The following is a 27,083-nucleotide window of genomic DNA, read 5'->3' as shown; positions in this document are numbered from 1 at the left end:
AGATCAAAGTTAGGGCGAGGTGCTGGCACAAGCCACTGCCCATGTGTCTATACACCAGCCAGGGTCAAATCAATAGGGGGTCATAGTCCCAGGATTTAGGGGTTGGCCATTTAGAACTGAGATAAAGTGAAATGTCTTCACTTACTAGAGGGAAAAATTTGCATTTCTTTCGCGGCTTTCACAAGCACAGGACGACCCAAAGCTCTTCACAGCCAATGAAGTACCTTTGGTGTGTAGTCACTGTTGTAACGCAGGAAACGTGGCGGCCAATTTGCACACAGCAAGATCCCACAAACAGCAACGTGGCAATGAAAAGGTTAACAGTTTTTTAGCAAGACAGATTTGAGGGATAGATACTGGCCCAGGACACAAGCCCTGCTTTTCTTCAAACTAGGGCCGTGGGATCAGGCGGGGCCTCAGTTTAACATCCCATCTGATAGTTGACAGTGCAGCACTCCCTCAGATCTTTGTGCTACTGGAGTGGGTCTCTCTGACTCAAAGGCAAGAGGGTTACTCACTGAGCTACATTCAGTTCTTGGGAGTGAGCACAATATTAAGGGGAATGGATAGGGTAGATCGAGTAAAACTATTTCTGCTGGTTGGGGAGTGTAGGACGAGGGGATTATAGTTTAAAATTAGAGCCAGATCTTTCGGGAGTGAAACTAGGAAACACTTCTACACACAAAGGGTGGTAGAAGTTTGGAACTCTCTTCCACAAATGGCAGTTGATGCTGGATCAATTCTAAAATGTAAATCTGAGCCTGATAGATTTTTTTGTTAACCAAAGGTGTTAAGGGGTTTGGGGCAAGGGTGGGAATATGGAGTTAGGTCACAGATCAGCCACGAATTCATTGAATGGCAGAACAGGCTCGAGGGGCTGAATGGCCTCCTCCAGCTCCCATTTCTTATGTTCTTATGATGGGTGGTGAGCAGAGGGTTTTGGGGGGAGAGAGAGTGGGGGTGCGGTTTACAAACAGCAGCTGAAGTTGGACAGAGAGAGGCTGAAGTGTTTGACGGGGTGGGATTAATGACGGGACACAGTTGCTTGGCTGACTGGGAGCTGAACCCTCCAGTCAGTCGTTGCCTGGAGACACGAGTGGGTCACTTATTAACCAGGGGTAACGAGGTGCATCAGCTGACACAGCTATCCTTGGTACAACAGCGAGCGCAAGGGTTGTGACTGAGCCAGGTCCCAAACGGAGAAAGTAACGGGCGTGTTAAACCGGGCATCTTGCCCCAGAGAAAACAGGACGCCGAGAGTCAAGGGAAAGCCCTGGAAATTTGAGTGTGAGCGTCACCGTGTTCTTAACCCGTGAGTACGCCATTCTGTAATTGTTCGGGAGGGAAACCGTGCCCTATCGCCACTTGTTGGGAGCAGTGGGTTGTCCTCTAAAGAAGCGGGTTAATCGTTGAAGGGAGGGTGTCGCAACGGGCAGTCTGTCCCACAACCCCGCCTGCACGCTCTTGCGTGTTGACAAGGGCAAGGCTGGCGAGCGCCGGCCAACATCACATGCACGGGCACACGGGTTCATTGCTGATGGTGAGTTCCCTATCTCGGCTGCGCTGTTCCTGATGAGATGGGACAATGGCGGGGGGAGGGGGGGAAATGCTTATGACAAAAATCTACAAAGTTGAAAAAAAATGTGTGAAGAGATCTTGGGGTTTGGCAAAGCCCCCACTCACCTCCACCACCCCCCCCCCCCCCCCCCACCACTGCATTTGTGACACAGTGCAATCCCACAGACTGCAATGGCCAGCTGTTACAAACAATAACTCCCAAGACACGTACAAAATAAAATCCCAATTTCAGGTCAGGAAAGTAGGAATTTGCATTTCTATAGCTGATGGCACAGGATAGCACTCTCACCTCTGTGTCAGAATGTCCTGCTTCAGAATCTTGAGCAAATAATCTGGGCAGACGTTCCCTGTGCAGTACTGAGGGAGTGCTGCCCTGTCGGAGGGTCAGTACTGAGGGAGTGCTGCCCTGTCGGAGGGTCAGTACTGAGGGAGTGCTGCAATGTCGGAGGGTCAGTACTGAGGGAGTGCTGCCCTGTCGGAGGGTCAGTACTGAGGGAGTGCTGCCCTGTCGGAGGGTCAGTACTGAGGGAGCGCTGCACTGTCAGAGGGTCACTACTGAGGGAGTGCTGCACTGTCGGAGGGTCAGTACTGAGGGAGCGTTGCACTGTCAGAGGGTCAGTACTGAGGGTGCGCTGCACTGTTGGAGGGTCAGTACCGAGGGAGTGCTGCACTGTCGGAGGGTCAGTACCGAGGGAGTGCAGCACTGTCGGAGGGTCAGTACTGAGGGAGCGCCGCACTGTCGGAGGGTCAGTACTCAGGGAATGCCGCAGTGTCTGAGGGTCAGTACTGAGGAAGCGCTGCACTGTCTGAGGGTCAGTACTGAGGGAGCGCCGCACTGTCGGAGGGTCAGTACTGAGGGAGCGCTGCACTGTCGGAGGTTCAGTACTGAGGAAGTGCTGCACTGTCGGAGGGTCAGTACTGAGGAAGTGCTGCACTGTCGGAGGGTCAGTACTGAGGGAGTGCTGCACTGTCAGAGGGTCAGTACTGAGGGAGCGCTGCACTGTCGGAGGGTCAGTACTGAGGAAGTGCTGCACTGTCGGAGGGTCAGTACTGAGGAAGTGCTGCACTGTCGGAGGGTCGGTACTGAGGGAGAGCTACACTGTTGTAATGGTAGTACTGAGGGAGTGCTGCACTGTTGTAATGGTAATACTGAGGGATTGCTGCACTGTCAGAGGGTCAGTATGAGGGAGCGCCGCACTGATGAAAGGTCGGTACTGAGGGAGTGCTACACTGTTGTAATGGTAGTACTGATGGAGTGCTACACTGTTGTAATGGTAGTACTGAGGGAGTGCTACACTGTTGTAATGGTAGTACTGAGGGAGTGCTACACTGTTGTAATGGTAGTACTGAGGGAGTGCTGCACTGTTGTAATGGTAGTACTGAGGGAGTGCTGTACTGTTGTAATGGTAGTACTGAGGGAGAGCTACACTGTTGTAATGGTAGTACTGAGGGAGTGCTACACTGTTGTAATGGTAGTACTGAGGGAGTGCTGCACTGTTGTAACGGTAGTACTGAGGGAGAGCTACACTGTTGTAATGGTAGTACTGAGGGAGTGCTACACTGTTGCAATGGTAGTACTGAGGGAGTGCTGCACTGTTGTAATGGTAGTACTGAGGGAGTGCTGCACTGTTGTAATGGTAGTACTGAGGGAGTGCTACACTGTTGTAATGGTAGTACTGAGGGAGTGCTGCACTGTTGTAATGGTAGTACTGAGGGAGTGCTGCACTGTTGTAATGGTAGTACTGAGGGAGAGCTACACTGTTGTAATGGTAGTACTGAGGGAGTGCTACACTGTTGTAATGGTAGTACTGAGGGAGAGCTACACTGTTGTAATGGTAGTACTGAGGGAGAGCTACACTGTTGTAATGGTAGTACTGAGGGAGTGCTACACTGTTGTAATGGTAGTACTGAGGGAGTGCTACACTGTTGTAATGGTAGTACTGAGGGAGTGCTGCACTGTTGTAATGGTAGTACTGAGGGTGTGCTACACTGTTGTAATGGTAGTACTGAGGGAGAGCTACACTGTTGTAATGGTAGTACTGAGGGAGAGCTACACTGTTGTAATGGTAGTACTGAGGGAGTGCTACACTGTTATAATGGTAGTACTGAGGGAGTGCTGCACTGTTGTAATGGTAGTACTGAGGGAGTGCTGCACTGTTGTAATGGGAGTACTGAGGGAGTGCTACACTGTTGTAATGGTAGTACTGAGGGAGAGCTACACTGTTGTAATGGTAGTACTGAGGGAGTGCTACACTGTTGTAATGGTAGTACTGAGGGAGTGCTACACTGTTGTAATGGTAGTACTGAGGGAGTGCTGCATTGTAGATGCTGTAAAGAGGGAAAAGATTCATCTTTCCAGGCTATATTCTGCTCTGTATATGATGATTGCAGCCTGTAATTTGGATAATCTCCACTTTTATTATCCCAATCATTTTTCTGCAGAGTAATTCTGAATTATTCACCACTGGCAAATGTCCCGTGGAATAGCTCATGGTTCAAACATAGTGGGTCTTCTATCTTCTCATAGTTATCTCCAGACTCGTCTATTCCATTGCTCTCCTGGCCAGTCTCCTAACCTGCATCCTCCATAAACTCTGCTGCCTGTATGCTCACCCACACCAAGTCCCGTTCACCCATCGTTCTTGTGCTCGCTCACCTACATTGGCTCCCAGTCCAGCAAAGTCTCCAGTTTAAAAATCTCATCCGTGTTTTCAAATCCCTCCATGGCTTCACCCCTCCTTAGACCCAAATCCCTCTGCGATCTCTGTGCTCCTCCAATTCTAGCCTCTTACGCATCTCCAATTTTAATCGCTGCACTATTGATGGCCGTGCCTTCAACTGCCTGGGCCCTAAGCTCTGGAATTCCCTCCCCAAACCTCTCTGCCTCTCTCCCCTCCTCTAAGATGTTCCTTAAAACCTACCTCTTTGACCAAGCTTTTGGTCAGCTGTCTTAATATCACCTTAATGTGGTGCGGGGTCACATTTTTGGTTTGGTAATAGAATCATTGAATGCTCACAGCTCAGAAGGAGGCCATTCGGCCCATCATGTCCATGACAGCTCTCTGCAACAGCAATTCCTAGTTCCATCACACTCCCCCACTCCCCCCCCCCCCCCCCACCCACCACCACCTTTTCCCCGTAGCCCTGCAATTTTTTTCCATTCAGATAATTATCCAGTTCCTTTTTGAAAGCCACAATTGAACTTGCCCGCACCGCACTGTCGGGCAGTTCATTCCAGATCCTAACCACTCACTGTGTTCCCGCCTGTGAAGTGCCCTGGGGCGTTCCACTACATTAAAGGCACTATATAAATGCAAGTTATTGTAGTTACCGGCTGAGATGATCTATAGCACCACCTCCGGAGCAAACAAGAACAGAAGTTTAGGAGGATGTCATGTCATATTAATTTTTTATGGGAAGTGCTAACAGTGCTGCCCCTGGACCAATTAGGAATTGCCAAAATTATCACCACAGAGCTGGGGCATTGTCTCAACAGATTGAGAGATTGACAACAACATTGATACATAGATGTTTCCAGCCCCATCTCATTGTAGCATGTTGCACAGACTAGGCTTGTATTCCCTTGAATATAGAAGATTAGGAAGCTCAGGGGTGATGTCAGGAAGCACTTTTCCACACAAAGGGGAGTGGAAATCTGAAACTCTCTCCCTAAAAAGTTGTCGAGGCGGTGGGGGCGGGGGGGTCAATTGAAAAATTTCAAAACTGAGATTGACAGATTTTTCTTGGGTGAGGGGATTACGGAACCAAGGCGGGTAAATGGGGTTAAGATACAGATCAGCCATGATCTCATTGAATGGCGGGACAGGCTCGAGGGGCTGAATGGCCTCCTCCTGCTTCTAGGATCTCACATTTCACACAGGAAGTGACAACTGAAGGCAGTCCTCATGACGGCCATGCCCTCAGCTGCCTGGGCCCCAAGCTCTGGAATTCTCTCCCGAAGCCTCTCCTCCTCTCTCTCCTCCTCCAAGCAGGGTGAAAGGAAAAGGCTGTTCATATGCCATTCACGCCCCGTTTTTAAGTCATGCAATCTGTCCATGTTTTTACATAATACTTGAATTTAACAGAATGTTTTTTTTCTAATTCTTTCTGCGCTGTGGACGTCACTGGCAAGGTTAGTATTTATTGCCCATCCCTAATTGCCCCTTGAGAAGTTGGTGGTCAGCTGCCCTCTTGAACTGTGCAATCCGTGTGGTGAACGTGCTCCCACAGTGCTGTTCGGGAGGGAGATGTCAATTCAACAGTACATGTGAGTGATGCAATGCTGCACTTCGACATGATCTGTTGGGTTGGGTTCTGTTACACAGAATTACACAGTATTTACAGCACAGAAACAGGCCATTCGGCCCACCTGGTCAGTGCTAGTGTTTATGTTCCACTTGAGCCTCCCCCACCCCTCTTCATCTCACCCTCCCAGCATATCCTTCTATTCCTTTCTCCCTCATGTGTTTATCCAGCTTCCCTTTAAATGTAGACACTATTCACCTCAACCACTCCCTGTGGTAGCGAGTTCCACATTCCCACCACTCTCTGGGGAAAGATGTTTCTCCTGAGTTCCCTGTTGGATTTATTAGTGACTGTCTTATATTTATGGCCTCTATTTTTGGATTCTTCCACAGCTTCTCTACGTCTATCCTTTCAATCTCCTTCATAATTTTAGATACGTAATTTTGAACATAAAAGTTGGGCTGACACTCCCAGTGCCAGTACTGAGGGAGAGCTGCACTGTCGGAGGCGCCGTCTTTCCGATGAGACGTTAAACTGAGGCCCCGTCTACTTTCTCAGGTGAATGTAAAAATCCATGGCTGCTATTGGAAGAAAAACAGTGGAGTTCTCCCTGGTGTTCTGCCCAATATTTATCCTTAAACCAACATCGCTTAAAAAAAAAACCGTCTGGTCATTATTTTGTCGCTGTTTGTGGGAGCTTGCTGTGCGCAAATTGGCTGCCGTGTTTCCCCACATCACAACAGTTGACAACATTTTAAAAGTGCGTCATTGGCTGTGAAGAGTCCTGAGGTTGTGAAAGGCTCTAGAAATGCAGGTTCTTTCTTATTCTGTGATTGGACCAAGGCTGTATGTGCGTGATAACTGCAGTGTTAGTACAAAACAAGACTGATTTCCATCAACAGGACAGTTGTAATGTAAAATGTCCACTCCCTGTTTGAATAGGAAGGAGTTTGGCCCATTGGGAAGGAATGGAAGTAGATTTGTTCTGCTATGATGAGAGGCTGAGTAAATTGGGTCTATACTCTCCGGAGTTTAGAAGAAGGGGAGGTGATCTCGTTGAAACATAGAAGATTCTAAAGGGGTTTGACAGGGTAGACACTGAGGGCTTGTTTCCCCTCACTGGGGAATCCAGAACACAGGGGTGCAGTCTCAGGATAAGGGACCGATCATTTAGGACTGAGATGAGGAGGAATTTAGTCGCTCAAAGGGTTGTGAATCTTTGGAATTCTCTACCCCAGAGGGTTGTGGATGCTCCATCATGAAGTATGTTTTGGAATCGAGGGATATGGGGAGGGAGCGGGAAAGTGGAATTGAAGCAGAAGATCAGTCATGATCGTATTGAATGGCGAAGCAGGCTTGAGGGGCCGAATGGCCTACTCCTGCTTTCATTCCTTATATTCTCATGTTATTTTCCGGACTCGGGCTTTTCAATTTGTTTGTACTGTGGTCAAAATTAAGTTGGAATATGTTCTATGACTATAGCATCTCCATACAGTAAATCCCAGTAAGTTTGGGGTAGTATAACACAGATCTATACATGATTCCTTGACATTGAATTATCCAAACATAGAACAGCCTTAAAATATGGTTTAAATAATTGAATGAACTGTTTTTTAAGCAAGGAACTCTGATTTCTACAACTCTCCCTCCTCCTTGCACCCTCTCTGTGTTGAAATCGTGATTCATCGCACCCTCTCCCGTCTTTCCCAGGAACGCCTCACTTCTCTCCGGTCTTTCCTTTCTAAATGCCACATGCTTTTTAGACCTCATGCTTGTTGTCACCTCATCATTCACCTCATCCATTCTACTCGTTTCAACCTTGTGGATGGGTTTTCTCAAATAATGATTTGGAGCCGTGAGGTAAATGGGATCTTGTGTCCATTGTCCAAAATGGTTTGACCTCCATCTGTTGGCAAATTGTCTACAACATGAGGTCAAACTCAGAGACTTTACTGTCCATGATGTTGTGCTACTAGTCTGTATGAACTGTCAACAACAATTTTCATTTATATAGCACCTTTAATGTAGTAGAATGTTCCAAGACATTTCACAGGAGCGTTACCAAACAAACTGAGCCACATGCGGTGATATTGGGACATGTGACTAAAATGCTTGGTCAAGGAGGTTGGTTTTAAGGAACGTCTTAAAGGAGGAGAGACAGGCGGATGGGCTTTATGGAGGGAATTCCAGAGCTGAGGGCCCCAGGCAGCTGAGGGAATGGCCGCCATGGTGGGGAGTTCAAAATCGATGAATATGAAAGGGGCCAGAATTGGAGGAGCAGAGAGGTCTCGGAGGGTTGTGGGGCTGGAGGAGGTTAGGGATAGGGAGGGGACGAAGCCGTGGAGGGATTTGAAATCAAGGATGAGAATTTTAAAATCGAGGCGTTACCAGACCAGGAGCCAGTGTAGGTGAGCGAGCACAGGGGAGGTTGGTGACTGATGTGCAATTGGGAAGATCCACATGATGTTCAAAAGAGGGGAAGAGTCAGGGGCACGCAGAGAGACAAGAAATTGCAATGGTGAGAAAGCATGGTTGGAAGGTGGGATAGGAGGAGGACCATCTCCTGATCTTTTCCATTACATGGTTGTGTACCAGCTCTCAACAAAGGAACACAGCGTGTTGTGTCAAAATAGGAAGAGTACTGCATGTGTTCTGCACGCATTGCAATCGTGGGGAACCAGGCAGTAAAATGGGACCCTTGTCCCTTGTGGATGTTTCTCAGGTTACTGGTTAACCAGCAAAGGCCAAGATGCTCTGTTATCCATTTAACTAGTGCGTTCGGAAGGGCTGCAGTAGTCGTGAGTGCCCAGAATTGTATTTTGAAGCTCCTACATTGTGTTGTTTGCGAAACAGAAATAGCAGCTGATCAGCAAATCCCCCGCCATGTTATAAAGATGAGGGAGACAGGTGGAGGTAGGGTTGCCCACTCTGTTTGGGTGCATTCCTGGAGGTTCTATCCCATGACCTCCTACTGTCCTGCTCTCTCGCTTCCGCCATTGGTCCATTCTCACAGCCCACCATCTGCTCATTGAAACCTTTAGGGACACTTGCCACTGGGCTAGTAATCACGAGGCTTGGACCAATGATCTGGAGAAATGAGTTCAAATCCCACCACTTTTACTGCTGTCAGCTCAGTATTTCCAGATTTTTAAAAAAAACCGAATTGAGATTCCCAAACTGCCCTGGTGGGATTTGAACTCTGGATTATAAATCCAGTGACATAAAGTGTGACTCAACCAGAATAAGTGAAGAGTTTGCGACAACCCAGAGCTCCTGAGAACTCCGGAATCCCTGGGAAATTTAGTGGCTTGGTTTAATCCTTTTTACCTTTGTAAGGATTTTCTTCTCATTGACTGGTTTGATCCCCCCAGCTTTGCCTAGGACGCTGGGGGAACAGTCCAACCTGTTACTGTGGCAAAATATGTGGGAACTACGGAAAAAAGCCACACTGTGAGCTTGGCTCTAATTTCAGCTTGTTATATAGACAGAGAATAGAGAAGCCTTACTTAGATAGGTCTAACTTTGGTGTATTAGATTAGATTAGATTAGATTAGAGATACAGCACTGAAACAGGCCCTTCGGCCCACCGAGTCTGTGCCGAACATCAACCACCCATTTATACTAATCCTACACTAATCCCATATTCCTACCAAACATCCCCACCTATCCCTAGATTTCCCGACCACCTACCTATACTAGTGACAATTTACAATGGCCAATTTACCTATCAACCTGCAAGTCTTTTGGCTTGTGGGAGGAAACCGGAGCACCCGGAGAAAACCCACGCAGACACAGGGAGAACTTGCAAACTCCACACAGGCAGTACCCGGAATCGAACCCGGGTCCCTGGAGCTGTGAGGCGGCGGTGCTAACCACTGTGCCGCCCTAATCCAATTTATCATAGAGAGAGAGAGAGAGAGAGAGAGAGAGAGAGAGAGAGAGAGAGAGTGAGTGTGGGGCCAGAGAGAAAGCCCTCATTGCAGACTCCGCCTTTAGAATCTTAGCAATGTACAGCACAAAAGGAGGCCACTCGGCCCATTGTGTCTGTGCCAGCCAAAGAAAAGCGATCCGGCCTCATCCCACTTTCCAGCTCTTTGTCTGCAGTCTTGTATCTGCATATCGAACTTAGTCTGCATTTTAGTGTGAGTGAGGCTGCTTCTGTGTGCCAAAGGACAGTCAACTTGTCGTGGGCCAAAGGACAGTCAACTTGTCGTGGGCCAAAGGACAGTCAACTTGTCGTGGGCCAAAGGACCGGCTTCATCAAAGTGTCGGGGATGTTCCAGCTGTAGAGTTAGAGAAAGAGATAGAAAAATAGTGCAATAGAGAGGGAAGTTGATAGTTTCACGAGTGTGTGAGAGAGAGAGATAGTAATGGATAGAACAGAGAGAGCAACACACAAATGCTCAGTTTATTGCAGACGGCAGGGGCTTTTCCAGCTTGTCATGGTACACTACTGGTCCGACAGAGATAAGGTGTATTACAGACTGTTACAATGCCCTTTGCTGATGGAAAGCCCAGTTTAATGGGCTGAGGGGAATTGGTGGGGGGTAGGGGGGGAGGACACCATTTTTATCAGGTGGAGACAGGGGCTCATTCAGGCCAAGAAGAGATGGCTTGAGCCTGCTTTGCTGGGCCAGGCCTCCCCTCCCCTGAGCTTCACAAACAAAGACAGAAACTCCATAGGATTGCATTCCTGTGAATATAGCTTAGAGGTGTTTAAGATTATTAAAGGATTTGATAGGGTCAATAGAGAGAAACTATTTCCTCTGGGGGGGTGGGGGGCCAGAACCTTAAAATTAGAACCAGGCTGTTCAGGGGTGATGTCAGGAAGCACTTCTTCACACAAAGGGGAGTGGAAACCTGGAACTCTCTCCCCCTAAAAAAGCTGTTGGCTGATGGGGAGTGTGGGGCGGGGGGACGGAATCAACTGAAAATTTCGAACCTGACATTGATAGATTTTTGTTTAGATGGAGTTAAGATACAGATCAGCCGTGATCTAATTGGATGGTGGAACAGGCTTGAGGGGCTGAATGGCCTCCTTTCGTTCTGCGTCCCTATAACACATAATAGGATAGTTAATTTTACACCTTTTTATTCGATAGTATTTATCAATCCAAATAAATTATTAGTGTTTGTTGGGTGAATGGGGGGAGTTAATCAAAGAGCAACTTACACCTGGCCCATACAAAATGCTCATTGCCCATTGAAGGAATATGTATAAAACCTCAGTTGCTGCTTGTCAGTTACTGTGGAAACCTTGGTGTCAGGCCTTGTAATGTTGACAGACTGCAAACGGGTAAAACACAAAAATAGTCCATTATCACGGAACGCATGGGGCAGGAAAACATATTTCTTGCTCAGAATGAACATCGAGGTTTGTGTTGTTGATCCCGTGTTGGCGTTGACTGGAATGAGCCATAATCTGTTCCCTCATTGCATCTACGCCATCCAACAAACATTTACACCAGTGCATTGTGCACTGTAACATCTGTGAGCATGTGAAGGGGGTTTTATTAGTTCACAGTATGTGGCATGGTTGCCATATAGTAGTTGCCAACTCAGCTTGGATGTATTCCTGGAGGTTTGGTCACATGACCCTGTGCCCTCCTGTCATTGGTCACCCGACACGTCAATCCTCATGGCTCCCGTGGCCAATCGTGAATTGAACAGTCTCTTTGGTACCTGATTGGACGAATCTTGACTCCCAGTCAAACAGCCCTTTTTTTCATGTCCGAAGTTTTTAGAATTAATAAGCAAAAGTATTAAAGAATTTTTAAAAAAATTGAAATACAAACATTTAATGTCCTGATGATGCTTCTTCTGGCTGTTTGTTCACAGTAGCATCCAAGAGATGTGTCTTCATTACCTGGAGACTCCAGGGCAATCCTATAACCAATGGAGTGCCAATAATTTTAGATAATTGGTAAAAGAACCAGAGGGGGAGATGAAGAGAATTATTTTTTTTCCACAGCGAGTTGTTGTGATTTGGAACGCGCTGTCTGAAAGGGCGGTGGAAGCAGATTCAACGGGCACTTTCAAAAGGGGAATTGGAGAAATACTTGAAAAGGAAACATTTGCCAGGCTATGGGGAAAGAGCAGTGGGGAGTGGGAGAGTTTGGACAGCTCTTTCAAAGTGCTAGCACAGACATGATGGGCCGAATGGCCTCCTTCTGTGCTGTATGACCCCATGATTCTGGGAGGTTAAATTAGTTGAATGGAGTTGGCAATGGAGCGTTCTTCACACGACCTGGATTGTTCAGTCAGGTGTGCACAGAGCTGTGTCATTCTCCTGAAATAAAACTTTTTTTCCCCTGTTCATCAAGGTTGTGAGTTATGAAAATGTTAGCGTGGGTAGAAAGGGCTCTTTGACAGGGTAGATGAGGAGAGGATGTTTTCCCCTCGCGGGGCAATCTAAAACTAGAGGGCACAGTTTCAGAATACGGGCTCTCCCATTTAAGACGGAGATGAGGAGGAATTTCTTCTCTGAGGGGCAGAAATCTTTGGAATTCTCTTCCCCAGAGAGCAGTGGAGGCTGGGTCATTGATTATATTCAAGACTGAATTAGACAGATTTTTGAACGATAGGGGAGTCCAGGGTTATGGGAAACAGCCGGGAAAGTGGAGTTGAGGCCGAGATCAGATCCGCCATGATCTTATTGAATGGCGGAACAGTCTTGAGGGGCCAAGTGGCCCACTCCTGCTCCTATTTCTTATGAGCAAAAGTATCCATATCCTCTTAAAATTAAACATAGTTTTGTGCTCCATAGGAAGGTGTGCAGAGGATAACCAAACATTTTGTAAGGCCTGTGAAAGGCCGCATTAGAATGTTGTCTCTACGTGATGTCAGACCTGGGTGAAGAGATAGCTTCTGGTCAGAACACGAGTCTGGATTAATATTGTCGCAGTTACAATGGCTGCAACTCACAAACTGCAGACAATATAACTGCACCATTCGAGGGGAAGGATTATCAAAATCTCCCCATAAGAGGCCATTCACAAGGGACTGCAGTGTACTAGTTATGTTACTAGGCTAGTAAATCTAAAGACAGGCCTAATCCAGAGAACGTGAGTTCAAGTCGCACTGTGGCAATTCAGCTAAGAAATTTGGACATATTAATCAGGTCTCAGTAAAAGTGATCAAGCTTGTTCACTAATATCCTTACGCTGTCTGGGCCTGTGTGAGACCTCAACAACATGGCTGACTCTTGCCTGCCTGCTGCAGCCACTCAGTTGTATCAAACCACTACCAGTGGTTCAAGAAAGCAGCTCGTCACCCTGGCCACCCAAGGATGGGCAACAAATTCTGGCCTTGCCAGCGATGCCCATAACCAGGGAATCAAGTTGGAAAATAATTAGCCCATTGCACCAGCACTCTTTCATCAAAACTATCATAGGAAGATAGGAAGAGGAGGAGGCCATTCAGCCCCCTGAGCCTGTCCCACCATTCAATGAAATCATGACTGATCTTCTACCTCAATGCCACCTTCCCGTCCTATCTCATGCCCCTCGATTCCCTTAGTGCCCGAAAACATCTATCAATCTCTGTCTTGAATACACTCAATGACTGAGCAGTCACAGCCCTCTGGTTTAGAGAATCCTAAAAACTCACAACTCGTTAAGTGAAGAAATTTCTCCTCATCTCAGTCCTCAATGGCTGAACCCTTATTCTGAGACTGTCACCCTGAGGTCTAAATTCTGCAGCCAGAAGATCTGTCCTCCCAGCATCCAGCCTGTCAATCCCGCTAAGAGTTTTATAGGTTTCACCTCTCATTCTTCTAAATTCTAGGGAATAAATTCCCTGGCCCCTTCTCATTCTATTTAGAACTTTTCTCCATCAAGAATTAATTTAATTCCCTTGTGATTAGCTCAGCTCCCTTGTAGTAATGGATTCCAAATGCTACTAACCCTTTGAGTAACAGATTGGTTTCTAACCTCCCCCTTTACACTGCCTTGTTATTGGGTCTGGATTTGCTACAAAAATAGCAGGGTCTGATCGCCACTCACCATTATTAATGCACGAATCGTGCAGTACCTTGCGGCGAAGAAAAGGTAACTGGTAAGTTGCAAATCGCCACAATTCCTCGCGAAAATGGCATCTTGCCCTCGACCTCTGCTGATTTTCATCAAGTTGCTGCATTTGCGCATGAATTGCCCATTAAGCTCGCCACGGAAAGTCAAGTCTAATAATTAACTGCATAAGTACCCCTTTTAACGATGTGATAATTGTTAATGACTGCCAACCGACCTCTCTGGCCCAGAAAGCAAACAGTTAAAAATGTGGAGTTTCATTCCTTCAGGCGGTGAATTGTTGTCAGAGAATTTTTAAAAAATCAAATATTAAATTAATTTTTTTCTTACATTTCCTTTCTGTCCCTTTTTTCTCTCTTGCATGTCTTTTTTTCCTCTTTAATTATATAGCATCTTTAATGGCGAAGATTTGTCTCAATGCACTTCACAGAGAGAAAATCAATACAATGGAACAAAGAAGCTGAGACAAAGGAGATATTAGGACCAGGGACAGTGGGGGTGGGGGATGCCACCAAAGCCTTTGTCAAAGAGATGGGGTTTTTACAGACAGTAATAAAGAGAGCGATGTGGAAGGGTTTAGGAAGGGTGTTTCATAGCTTCCAACATCAGTGGCTGAAGAAATGGCCATTGATGGTAACAGGATAAACAAGAGTTTGGAGGGATTTATAGGAAAGAGATATTTGCATTTCTGTAGTGCCTTTCACAACCTCAGGACTCTAAAGCACTTTACAGTCAATGAGGTATTTTTGAAGTGTAGTTGCTGCTGTAATGTAGGCAGCTAATTTGCGAACAGCAAGCTCCCACAAACAGCAATGTGGTAATGACCAGAATATCCGTTTTTATTTAGTGATGTTGGTTGACGGATAAATATTGGCCAGGACACTGGGGAGAATTTCCTTGCTCTACTTTGAAATATGGCTGTTATATTCCACTGGTGGTGAAGGATGGAACTGGAGCCAATCTTTACTCAATTTAATAAGCATTTATTTACAGAGATGCACATTACAAGCATGCACCTCCTTGCCCAACAACCACAGTTTCAGTCTGTTCCTATTTATAGGGGCACAAGTGAATCCCCAGTTAATGCCCAACATCTGCATACAATTAAATACAATTAGCAAGCTGTGGGATTTTTTTGTCTACCTAAGAGCACAGATGGGACCTCGGATGAGCGTCTTATTCAAAAGACGGCACCTCAGAGAGTGCAGCACTCCCTCAGTACTGGCACTGCGAGTTGTCAGCCTGGATTATGGGCTCAAGTCTCTGGAGTTCGAGACGTTTTAGTTAAAAAAAAACTAGGAGAAATATCCAAAAACAGGTGTTTCCTGTCATGGCCCTTCCCTAATGAGGAGGCTGTACTTTTAAAGCAGTGGCCCACGGTGTCACAAGATAATGATAATTTCATCCAATTAATTTCACACGATGTTCTCATCCTGTGATGTGGAACAAAGTGGTTGTAAACAGATTCTGTCCACCTCCCTCCTGTACACAAGCATACTCTAAACACCTCCCCCCACCACCCACAACCTTAAATGCTTCTTAAATGTTGGACGTGGCCTCTGGTTAAAAACAAAATTGACTTTTCTTTTTTTTTTAAAAAGAGAGTTTAGAAGCGAGGGGTCTGTTTTGTTGGTTACTTAACACCCAATTTGGCCAGTTACTGAGTTACATTTTAACAGTCTACAAGGGTTAGGTACAAACTTGGATTGCTGGCACAAACCTAAATCGTTACTCATCACCGAACATTGCGCAACAGTCATGCACAGAATGTCCAAAATCCTGTCCCTTGAACAGCTAAGTACGGAACGGATAGAGAGATAGAGAGAGAGAGAGAAGGGAGAAACACGAGTTCTCAGCCAGCGCTGTTTCCAAGAAGGTTCTGGAGGTAAGAACTTTGGGGTCGTCGCAGATCATCGATTCATTTGGAAAGATTTTCCATGTTTCTAGGAGATTTGTATCATGGAATCAGTGGAATACAGCACAGAAGGAGGCCATTCAGCCCATCGTGCCTGTGCTGGCTCTTTGAAGGAGTTATCCAATCAGTCCCACTCCCCTGCTCTTTTCCCATTGCCCTGCAGAATCCTCCTTTTCACGTATTTATCCAGTTCCCTTTTGAAAGTTACTATTGAATCTGCTTCCACCGCCCTTTCAGGCAGCGAGTTCCAGATCACAACAACTCACTGCGTAAAAAAAATTCTCCTCATCTCCCCCACCCAGTTCTTTTGCCAATTATTTGCCAGCATTTATTACCCATCTCTAATTGCCCTGGAGAAGGTGGTGGTGAGCCACCTGCTTGGATTGCTGCAGTCCATGTGATAAATTACTGACCCTCTATCATTGGAAACAGTTTCTCCTTATTTAACTCTATCAGATCTCCCCTTAACCTTCTCAACTCTAAGGAGAACAATCCCAGCTTCTCCAGTCTCTCCACATCACTGAACTCCCTCATCCCTGGTACCATTCTAGTAAATCTCCTCTGTATCCTCTCCAGGGCCTTAAATTGGATGCACTACTCTGACTGGGAGCTAACCAATGTTTAACACTCTTGCTTTTTAAAATTACTGTTGTAATGTAGGAAACCCCGCAGCCAACATGTGCACAGCAAGATCCCACAAGCAGCCATGTGATAATGACCAGGCAGTCTATTCTAGTGATGTTGATTAAGGGATAACTATTGGCCAGGATTCCGGGGATAACGCTGCTGCTCTTCTTCGAAATGATGGACATAGGATCTGTTAAGCCCACCCGAGAGGGCACAAAAGACCTCGATTTAATGTCTCATCCGAAAGACTGCAGCTCTGACAGTGTGCAGTCTCTCAGTGGTGGCACTGGAAGTGTTAGCCTAGATTATGCGTTTCAGCCTCTGGTATACTTGAACCCACAATTATCTGACTCCGGATGCTACCCACGGAGTCACAGCCGACATGCGGTAAAAATGTGTCAAAATCAAAATATTGTAGATGTTGGATATCTGAAATAGAGTGCTGGGAAAGTCTCAGCAGGTCAGGCTGCACATGTGGAGGTCAGAAGGCAGGGTTAAGGTTTCAGGGCGATGTCCTTTGTCAGAATGGTGCTGAGCATTGGCCACATTTCCTGTTTGGACTGCTAATCTCGGCCAAAACCTCGATGCAATACTGAAGGAGTGCTGCATTGTCAGAGGTGCCGTACTTTGGGAAAGACAAGGAAAAAACTGAAGTCCCATCTCCCTGGTCACATTTGTTCATCTTATTGCTGTTTGTGGGAACTTGCTGTGCACACAATGTTATCAACATGCACTCGCATGTTATAAATATGTACCACCCATGTTATAAACATGTTCTTTCATGTTATAAATGTGTACCACCCATGTTATAAACATGCTCTCCCATGTTATAAATGTGTAACACCATGTTATAAACATGTTCTCCCATGTTATAAATGTGTGTCACCCATGATATCAATGAGCACCACCCATGTTGTAAAGATGAACCCCATGTTATAACCATCTACTACCCATAATATAAACGTGAATTATGTGCTGAGACGTTACACCTTCCAACACATAGACGCAAGAATTCTTCCAATGTCAAGTGAACATTCCCAAGTTTTGGGGGACATGGGGAAGAATTGGGTGTTTGTTCTCACTCTACCACTCAAATATGGATGTGAAACACAGTCGGTCATGAAAGCTTCTCTCCCTCAATAGCCCCCAGTTGTTGTTAGTCAAATTAGGCCCACAAACCTGCTTTGAAGATTTGAGATTGATATGGATGAGGAAAATCCATTGGATGTATACTTACTCCATATGTAGATCGATCCTACAGTTCTCTGCCCTCCCCACACTATTCCATTCAGTTGTTTCTGTAATTATTCCAATGACTTTTGCCTCCACTGCCTGACCCAGAAATGCTTTCCAACTGTCCCTAACACCAGTCCTAACTTTGCCTTTTGTTAACCTCTGTCCCCACACATGATGTATCATTCCCCACAATGGGAGGGAATGCCCCTTATCAAGGGAAAAGCAACACTCGGAATCAAGAAAGGACTTGCATCTCTACCACACCTTTCACAATCCCAGGACGTCCTAAATTTACAACAACAACTTGCATTTATATAGTATCTTTAACATGGTTAAACCACCCAAGGTGCTTAATAGGAGCATCATCAAACAAAATTCGGCACCAAGCCACAGAAGGAGATATTGGGACAGGTGAAAGAGATCGGTCTTAAGGAGCATTTTAAAAAAAGGAGGGAGAGGTGGAGAGGGTTAGGGAAGGAATTCCAGAGCCCAGGCCGCCAAAGGCACGGCTGCCAATGGTGGAACAATTAAAATTGGGGATGCGCAAGTGGCCAGAATTGGAGGGGGCGCAGAGATCTCGGAGAGTTGTAGGACTGGAGAAGATTACAAAGAGATGGTGGAGCAGAAATCAGGGATGCACAAGAGGCCAGATTTAAGCACTTTTTAAGTGAAGTCACTTGTTATAATATAAGGCAGCCAATATACGTACATAGCAAGTTCCCACAAATCTCTCACTCCGTCCTTTCCTTGTCTTCCCTCTAGGTCTGAGAATTCATAACTGCCATCTACTGGTGTGCGATGCTTACGACAAGCAGAAGAATCTAGAAGATGAATGAAAATGTTACAAGCCCGATGGTTGACAATGGCTCAAGCCAAGACATTCCTCCTGGCGCCTCAAACTCATGTAACAAGGATGAATCGTACAAATATGTCTTCCTCCCCGTCTGCTACACCTACACCTGCATCCTCAGCTTGGCGCTCAACTCCATCATCCTCTGCAGCATTCTCAAACGTCGGAAAGAATGGAACTGCTCCCTCATCTACATGTTCAACCTCGCCCTGACTGACTTCATGTACGGCCTGTCCCTGCCGTTCCTCATCGCCAGCTACATCATGCACGATGTCTGGGTCTTTGGGGACTTCACTTGTCGCCTGGTCCGTTTCCTCTTCTACTTCAACCTCTACTGCAGCATCTTCTTTCTGACCTGCATCAGCTTCCATCGCTACCTGGGCATCTGCCACCCCATGAAGACCATCACCATGGAGACCAAGAAAACCGCCAGGGTGGTCTGCGTGCTGGTGTGGCTGGTGGTTCTGGCCCTCACCTGCCCCATTTTCCATTTCGCCAAGACTGCAGCCTTCAACAATGCCACCAACTGCTGGGATGACGCCCTCGACACTGAGTACCCACACTATGTCCCTTACGGGATCATTTTGCATTCGGTTGGCTTCTTCCTGCCCTTCTCCATCATCGCTTGGTGCTACTCCCGCGTGATAAAGACTATCTTCAAAACCATCAATAACCAGGAGTTCAAGTCCGCCGTGCCGGGCTTGGAAAAGAGGCGAAAGTCCATCAAGACCATCGTGACCATCACCCTTCTTTTTGCCCTCTGCTTCTTCCCGTTCCACGTGACCAAGACTATCTTCTTGATCAACAAGGCTGTCCCTGATGTGGCCTGCGCAACCAAGAGGGTGGTGACCATCTGCTACAAGGTCACCAGGCCCTTGGCCAGCTTCAATGCTTGGCTCAATGCCCTGCTGTACTTTCTCACAAAGGACAAGTGGCCTCAGAACTGCCTGAAGCCCAAGAAGAATGCCGACGACTCAAAGTCCTCGTGGAACATTTTCAAGCCTTTCAACCACTTGACGCCGCCGTCCTGATCTGGCGCTGGCAGGAAGCAGAGAGGGCATCTGGAAGGGCATCTGGACTGGCAGTAGACCAGCAAGAGGCCCCAGATGGCGAGGCCCCTATCTATTGTTCAGTGGGCAGAGCTTAAGCGCAGAGAGACACGGGCTGCTCCCTAGATGCTCACACGCCTAAGCTCTGCCTGCAGTGACTAGTGGCGTTGAACTATTTTTGTTGACGTTTTGTTTTGAAGAAGCCCGTGTCACAATGCTATCAAATAGTTTTTTTAATATATTGTCAAAATTGACCTCATGGAATTGCCCATTGCCCCCACTGCTTTTGGTCTGATGTTATAGCTGCTGCAGTCTTAACAAAACGGTTGTGGGATATCATTGTAACAAAGTTCCAAAAGGGAGCCTTGCGAGTCGGGACAGGCGAGTTGAAGCTTCCTTCAGGTCAAGGGCTGAGCTACAGAAATGGCTTGTGACCTCTGATCCCAACTGTACTGTGGTCGACCCAATGACTTTTCTGCAGTATCGCGGATGTAAAAAGGAACATGCATTTCTATAGTGCCTTTCGCAACCTCAGAAAGGACCCGAAGCGCTTTACAGCCAATGAAGTACTTTCGGAAGCACAGTCACTGTTGCAATGTCAGAAACACAGCACGCAATCTGCGCACAGCAAGCTCCCACAAACAGCAATGTGACCATGACCAGATAATATGTCTTTTAGTGATGTTGGTTGAGGGACAATCATTGGGCCAGGACACCGGGGAGCGCTCCCCTGCTCTTCTTCAAATAGTGTCACGGGATCTTTTACATCTACCTGAGTGGGCAAATGGGGCCATAGTTTAATGTCTCATCCGAAAGACAGCACCACCGACAGTGCAGCATTCCCTCAGTACTGACCCTCCGACAGTGCAGCGCTCCCTCAGTAGTGACCCTCCAACAGTGCAGCATTCCCTCAGTACTGACCCTCCGACAGTGCAGCAATTCCTCAGTACTGACCCTCCGACAGTGCAGCACTCCCTCAGTACTGACCCTCCGACAGTGCAGCACTCCCTCAGTACTGGCCCTCTGACAGTGCAGCACTCCCTCAGTACTGGCCCTCTGACAGTTCAGCACTCCCTCAGTACTGGCCCTCCGACAGTGCAGCACTCCCTCAGTACTGACCCTCCGACAGTGCAGCACTCCCTCAGTACTGGCCCTCCGACAGTGCAGCACTCCCTCAGTACTGGCCCTCCGACAGTGCAGCACTCCCTCAGTACTGACCGTCCAACAGTGCAGCACTCCCTCAGTTCTGCCCCCAACAGTGCTACCCACTGAGCCACGCATGACATTATTAGTTTGATTACCTTCGGTGCCTTGTACTATTGGCTGTTTGATTGTCGCAGACTCATGAGTAGAATGTTCTGTTGGACGTTTGAGGTTTGCATTCAATGTGTTTTCCTCTGGGTGTTTATTTCGCAGTTACTGATTATTGCCATGTTGAGTTGATGAGCTTAAGCCCAATGACACGTTGACTGCCATCGATCTCAATTTCACTGCCAAAACGGAAACTGGGAAACAGCTCCATAATATTATTTGTGCCACTGAACTATCGCGAGTCCAAAGCCAGATCGGCTGACCATTTCCCCATGGAGTCAACTCACCATTTTGATTTTTGAAATCTTTGCTCCCTGAAGTCCTCATATGGAGATCAGCCTGTCACTGTCTGTTTGAAGTATTATAGCGGATTGCTTTTTATAACCCTAAATGTTATATACAGAGAGATCGGAACTGTTGATGGTTGTCTCAAGTCATTTGTTGGTCATCGGTATTTTATTTTCCCTCTCCTCTTGCTGGGCATTGTCCATCCCTCCCTTATCCACATGGCCGTTTGCTGTGCCCGGGCTGAATATTGGCAAGCTGTCTGACAGGGTGTTGTCACAGCTGAGCCCCATCCCGACCTTACCACAGAAATAATAATCAGAGGGATGATTCCTGAATGATTGTCATTTTCTCTGTACCAGGTACATCAAGGCCTACTGCAGAGCCCCCTTACTATTGCCACGGCTGCAGTTAGCTAACTCAGTGGATACCAGGGATTGAACGAGGTTTGCCAACCCTTCAGGAACGCGCTGGAGTCTCCAGGATTTGAAGCTTAATCTCCAGGACACTGCTGGGAGCAACCCAGGAGAAAAATGGTGTTTAAAAAAAAAAACGGTTTCTTTTTTCATGTTTTTTTTCTTCTATTTGGCCAAGGTAAGGTGGGACCCCGCGAGGATGGACAATTTGGGCAGCCAATGGCAGGACTGTGCTTGTGGGGCAGTTGGAGGTGAAAGGTCATGTGAGCCATGAAATCTCCAGGAATACGTCCACCCAAAGTTGGCGACATTAGATTTAACCTGTGACCTACCTACTCTGTGTGGCTCAGTGCCACTCAGGGTAGCGTAATTACAGCACTGAAGGCGGCCATCTAATCCTCCTCCAAATGACTTTCTCCTCAAAGTAAGGCCAATCCGAAAGACTCTAGGATTTGCTTGGCAAAGAATATCAGAAACAGGCCAGAAAAGTTGAAAACATTGGAAAAGGAGGAGGTCAGATAAATTTTTTTTTTTGTGATGTTGATTGAGGGATAAATATTGACTCAGGACACCAGGGAGAACGTCCCCCTACTCTTCAAAATAGTGCCGTGCGATCTTTTATATCCTGAGAGGGAAGACTGGCCCTTGGTTTAAGATCTCGACCAAAAGGCAGCACCTCCAACAGTTTAGCATTCCCTCGGTGCTGCACTGGGAGTGTCAACCTAGATTTTGTGCTCAAGTCCCTAGTCTGGGGCTTCAACCCACAACCTTTTGACACAGAGGGGGGCAACTAACCACCAAGCCACAGGGTGACATTATGAGGTGGGGGGCAGGGGGGTGGGTGGGGTAGGGTGTGCCATATAGGCCTGATCAAGGGAGCTCTTAATGGAACATTGCAGAAGTGCTTTGCCTAGTATTTCATCCATGCTACACTAGATCTGGAAGTTGCAAATATTGCACAGAATATACAGCACAGAAACAGGCCATTCTGCCCAACTCATCCTTGCTGGTGTTTATGCTCCACACGAGCCTCCTCCCACCCCTCTTCATCTCACCCATCAACATATCCTTCTATTCCTTTCTCCCTTGTGTGTTTATCCAGCTTCCCCCTTAAATACATCTATGCTATTCACCTCAACCACTCCTTGTGGTAGCAAGTTCCAGATTCTAACAACTTTTACGCAGTGCTGCCTGAAAGGGCGATGGAAGCTGATTCAATAGTAACTTTCAAAAGGGAATTGGATAAATACTTGAAAAATTTGCAGGGATATGGGGAAGGTAGGGCAACTGGGACTATTTGGATGGCTCTTTCAAAGAGCTGGCACTGGCATGATGGGCTGAATGGCCTCTGTCTGTGTTGTATGATTTGATGATATTTAATATGCTCCCATCCCACATTGTCCTCCTCCTTTCTCGGAGGCAGTGAGTAAACAATGCCCAAAGCAAAGAATATTATTGACGTCTCATTAACCTAAAGACATTCCATTACAAGTTAAGATCAGTCAAAGAACGAGGACTGTCTTGATCAACTGTGTGACTGAATTGGATTGGGTCCAAAGGTCAAAGGACGACACGTTGCTATGGAGACTCGACCAAAGGGAGAAATAATGATCAATCATGAAAGCGCCTGTTATTAATTTTTCTGACAATATTTCCACAAAGGGGTTTGACAGCTGCAAATGCATGTGAACTAAAGATTACGCAGTAAAGTTATTTAATATTCTTGTGAAAAGACTACAGGTCAGAAATCATGAGCTGGTCATGTGTGCTGTCGCTTCCCGTTCCCCTGAGTCACACATACCATCCCGACTTGGAACTATGTCACCGTTACTTCAGTGTCGCTGGCTCAAAATCCTGGAACTCCCTTCCTAACAGCACTGTGGGTGTACCTACCCCACATGGACTGCAGCGGTTCAAGAAGGCAGCTCACCGCCACCTTCTCAAGGGGCAACTGGCAATGCCCACATTCCGTGACTGAATGTAACATAAGGTCAGGTATGAGACAAAGCCATTCAGCCCATTGCTATTCATCCTTTTACTACATTATCTCTTCCATCACATCTCTTTGTAGTTGGACAGCCTCATTGTTTAGCCTCTATTAACTTTCTTGGCAGATTATTACACACACCAGTTGATCATTTTTCTACAACCTGCTTCAAAATTTACTTTCCACTAGTTTCCATTGATGCTATTCATTCCTGGCTTAATTTAAATAAAAATAGAAAGATAGAATTGAAAAGCAGTGAAGTTATGTTAATCTTGTATAGAACCAGCGGTTAGACCACACTTGGGACTTGTGCACATTTCTGGTCTCCATGTTAAAACAAGGGTTATGGAGGCACTAGAGAAAATGTTAAAAAAAAGATTTACAAGGACGTTACTTGAGCTGAGGTGTTATATGTATCAGGAAAGACAGAACAGATTGGGGTTTCTTTCTGAAAGAAAAGGGAAGACTGAGAGGTGATTTCATGGAGGTCTTTAAAATTATGAAAGAATTCAACAGGATAGAGATGTTTCCATTTGTGGTTGGATGGGGGAATCAAAACGATAATAGTTACTAATAAAACCAGTCGGGAATTCAGGAGAAATTCCTTTACCTAGAGAGTAGTGAGAATGTGGAACTCGCTACCACAGGCAGTGGTTGAGGTGAATAGTCGATGCATTTAAAGGGAAACTAGATGAGCACATGAGGGAGAAAGGAATAAAAGATTTTGTTGATAGGGTGCGATGAGGAGGTGTGGGAGGAGGCTTGTGTGGATGATACACACCTGCATGGACCTGTTGGGAAAGTGACCTGTTTCTGAGCTGTAAATGCGACACAGTTCCACATAATTTCGTTTCATAACACTCCAGTGAAGTGCCTTGGATTGTTCCAGAGAGCACCCTGATTGGCAAACTACCTTTGCATCTAATGTGCTAGGAATTACATAGGATTTTTGTGCACAGGAACAGGCTATTCGGCCCGACTGTTCTCTGCTGGGTTTATGCTTCACACAAGCCTCCTCCAGCTCCTCTTCATAAGAACATAAGAAGTAGGAGCAGGAGTAGTCCATATGGCCCCTCCCCCACCCCCGAACCAGCTTCGCCATTCAATATGATCATGGCTGCCCTTCTACCTCAAGTTCACTTTCCTGCCCTATCTCATATCCAATTGATTCCCCTAGAAACCAAATATTTATCGCTGCAAGTCTTGAATATATTCAATGACTGAGCATCCACAGCTCTCTGGGATAGAGAATTCCAAGGATTCGCAATCCTCTGAGTAAAGAAACTTCTCCTCATCTCAGTCATAAATGGCCGTCCTCTTATCCTGAGACTGTGTCCTTTAGTCCTAGACTTTCCAGCCAAAGGAAACAGCCTCTCAGAATCTAGTCCGTCATGGCTTCTAAGAATTTAATATGTTTCAGAGATCACCTCTCATTCTTCTAAATTCCAGAGAATATAGACCCATTCTACTCAGTCTCTCCTCATAGGTCAACTCTCTCATCTCACTCTATCCTTCTTTTCCTTTCTCCCTCATGTACTTAACTAGCTTTTCCCTCAATGCTGGGATGTTTGTCTAGGTTTACATTGGCAGTTCTGTCTCCGAGTTGCAGGAATGCAGTTTAATCTGTTGTGCTCTGGTCTGCCTTCGCAAGTAAGCTCAAGACTGTCTTATTCCAAGTTGGAGTCATTGTAAAACTGTTAGAGAAAACAGCAGTCTAGTTCACGGATGCGTGCTGGATCAGCAGGGAACTGTCACACATGGGATGTTTTTTATTTACATGTTCAACGAGAAGATATTTGGTTGTTTCCTTTATCTGAAGAGGAATAAATAAGCAAGCATCTAATTACTGTAATTATGTTATATTGCATTTACTACTGTTCATTTGTGTGTTTACTGTTTAATAAAGCTGCCTTGTGGTTTACAACCCATGCCATAGTCTGATAACAGTGTTTATTCATCCACTTTTTCTGAAGTCCAGGAAACTACATGGTGGCTTGTGATACATCGATCGATGAATATATTTACAGATTCCCTGTTCATCCTCCAGCCTCTCTATATTTACTGAGTTATTGGATAAGTAAAAGGCTTATGGTGACAGAGCGCTGTGTTATGGGAGTGGTCTGAGTTTTAACTAGGTTTAATCATCCTTTCATTGGAAGAGAAAAAGACCTGCATTTGTATAGCTCCTTTTACAAACTCAGGATGTTCCAAAGCGCTTTACAACAACTTATATTAATATAACACCTTTAAAGTTGTAAAACGTCTCAAGGTGTTTCACAGAAGCGTTATCAAACAAAATTTGACCGCAAGCCACATAAGGAGATATTAGAGCAGATGACCAAAAACTTGCTCAATGAGATAGGTATGAAGCTGTGTCTTAAAGGAGGTGAGGTTTAAGCTGGGAATTCCAGAGCTTAGGGCCCAGGCAGCCAATGGTGGAGCGATTAAAATCAGGGATGCTCAAGAGGCCAGAATTGGAGGAGCGCAGAGATCTTGGAGGGTTGTAGGGCTGGAGGAGATTACAGAGTTAGGGAGGGATTTGAAAACAAGCTGAGAATTGTGTTATCACTGTTATTTTTTTTTTTATTTCCAAAATATACTTTATTCATAAAAATCTGTAAAAATTACATTGCCAAACAGTTTCCAAACAGCACGAAAAAATACAAACATTGCAAAAGAGATCAGTTTCTTTCAATAATGTCATGAGTTTCTTCCCAACCCTTCCGTTTCACAATTGTCATGTCAATTACAGTTTTACATTTACAGCAATTGAGAATATTAACGATACAGTTCGAGGGGTTTCCCATGGTTCCAGCCCCTCAGTCCAGCTTGGTGGGGGAACCTTACACTGTGGTCTTTCCCCATTGAGCCTTTGCTGCGGCTGCCCCAAGCTTTAGTGCGTCCCTCAGCACGTAGTCCTGGACCTTGGAATGTGCCAGTCTGCAACATTCGGTGGTGGACAACTCTTTGCGCTGGAAGACCAGCAAGTTTCGGGCAGACCAAAGGGCGTCTTTCACCGAATTGATAGTCCCCCAGCAGCAGTTGATGTTTGTCTCGGTGTGCGTCCCTGGGAACAGCCCGTAGAGCACAGACTCCTGTGTTACAGAGCTGCTTGGGATGAACCTTGACAAAAACCACTGCATCTCTTTCCACACCTGCTTTGCAAAGGCACATTCCAGGAGGAGGTGGGCGACCGTCACTGTTATAATCTAGGAAATGATGCAGTCAATTTGCACATTGCAAACTCCCACAAACAGCAATGAGATAATTTACCCAATGAACTGTTTTCTTAGTGATGTTGGTTGAGGGATAGCTCTTTTATTACTCAGTCTGCTTCTACCACTCTTTCAAGCAGGTGAATAAAGCAGATAGGTGCAAATCACAGACATGATGCTGCAAAGGAATGAGGGCCTGGGAAAGGATAAGTTAACAGTGGATGACAAGGCTTACTTTCAGCATATGGAGGCAAGCCAGAGGAGGAGCATGTAGGTGCATCTGGAATCCGAATGTTGACAGGGCCATAATGGTGTTGATGGGATCAGAAGATAAGACAGGAT

The 27,083-nt window shown here is 46.2% G+C and overlaps 1 protein-coding gene across 4 annotated transcripts; it reads left to right on the top strand.

The window, feature by feature from the left end:
* The first annotated feature begins 1,073 nt into the window (after positions 1–1,073).
* On the top strand, positions 1,074–25,445 carry si:dkey-6n21.13 (P2Y purinoceptor 3). Of its 4 annotated transcripts, XM_068023994.1 has the most exons (3): positions 1,074–1,312; positions 6,216–6,381; positions 18,391–25,445. In XM_068023994.1, the coding sequence occupies exon 3, from the start codon at positions 18,457–18,459 to the stop codon at positions 19,507–19,509; it is 1,053 nt and encodes a 350-aa protein (XP_067880095.1). In that variant the 5' UTR covers positions 1,074–1,312; positions 6,216–6,381; positions 18,391–18,456; the 3' UTR covers positions 19,510–25,445. The 4 variants fall into 4 exon arrangements, with proteins under 4 accessions (XP_067880095.1, XP_067880094.1, XP_067880097.1 ...); XM_068023993.1 differs by lacking the exon at positions 6,216–6,381; XM_068023996.1 differs by lacking the exons at positions 1,074–1,312; positions 6,216–6,381 and adding an exon at positions 1,494–1,540.
* The last annotated feature ends 1,638 nt before the right edge of the window (positions 25,446–27,083 follow it).

This window comes from Heterodontus francisci, chromosome 48, assembly GCF_036365525.1.
Source record: "Heterodontus francisci isolate sHetFra1 chromosome 48, sHetFra1.hap1, whole genome shotgun sequence".
NCBI classification, from domain to species: Eukaryota; Metazoa; Chordata; class Chondrichthyes; order Heterodontiformes; family Heterodontidae; genus Heterodontus; species Heterodontus francisci.
Note: the sequence above shows the minus strand (reverse complement) of the source record. Positions and strands in the feature narration are given on the sequence as shown.

Excerpts from the sequence above, each read along its gene's own strand:
- si:dkey-6n21.13 (XM_068023993.1), top strand. The coding sequence starts at position 18,457 with ATGAATGAAAATGTTACAAGCCCGATGGTTGACAATGGCTCAAGCCAA.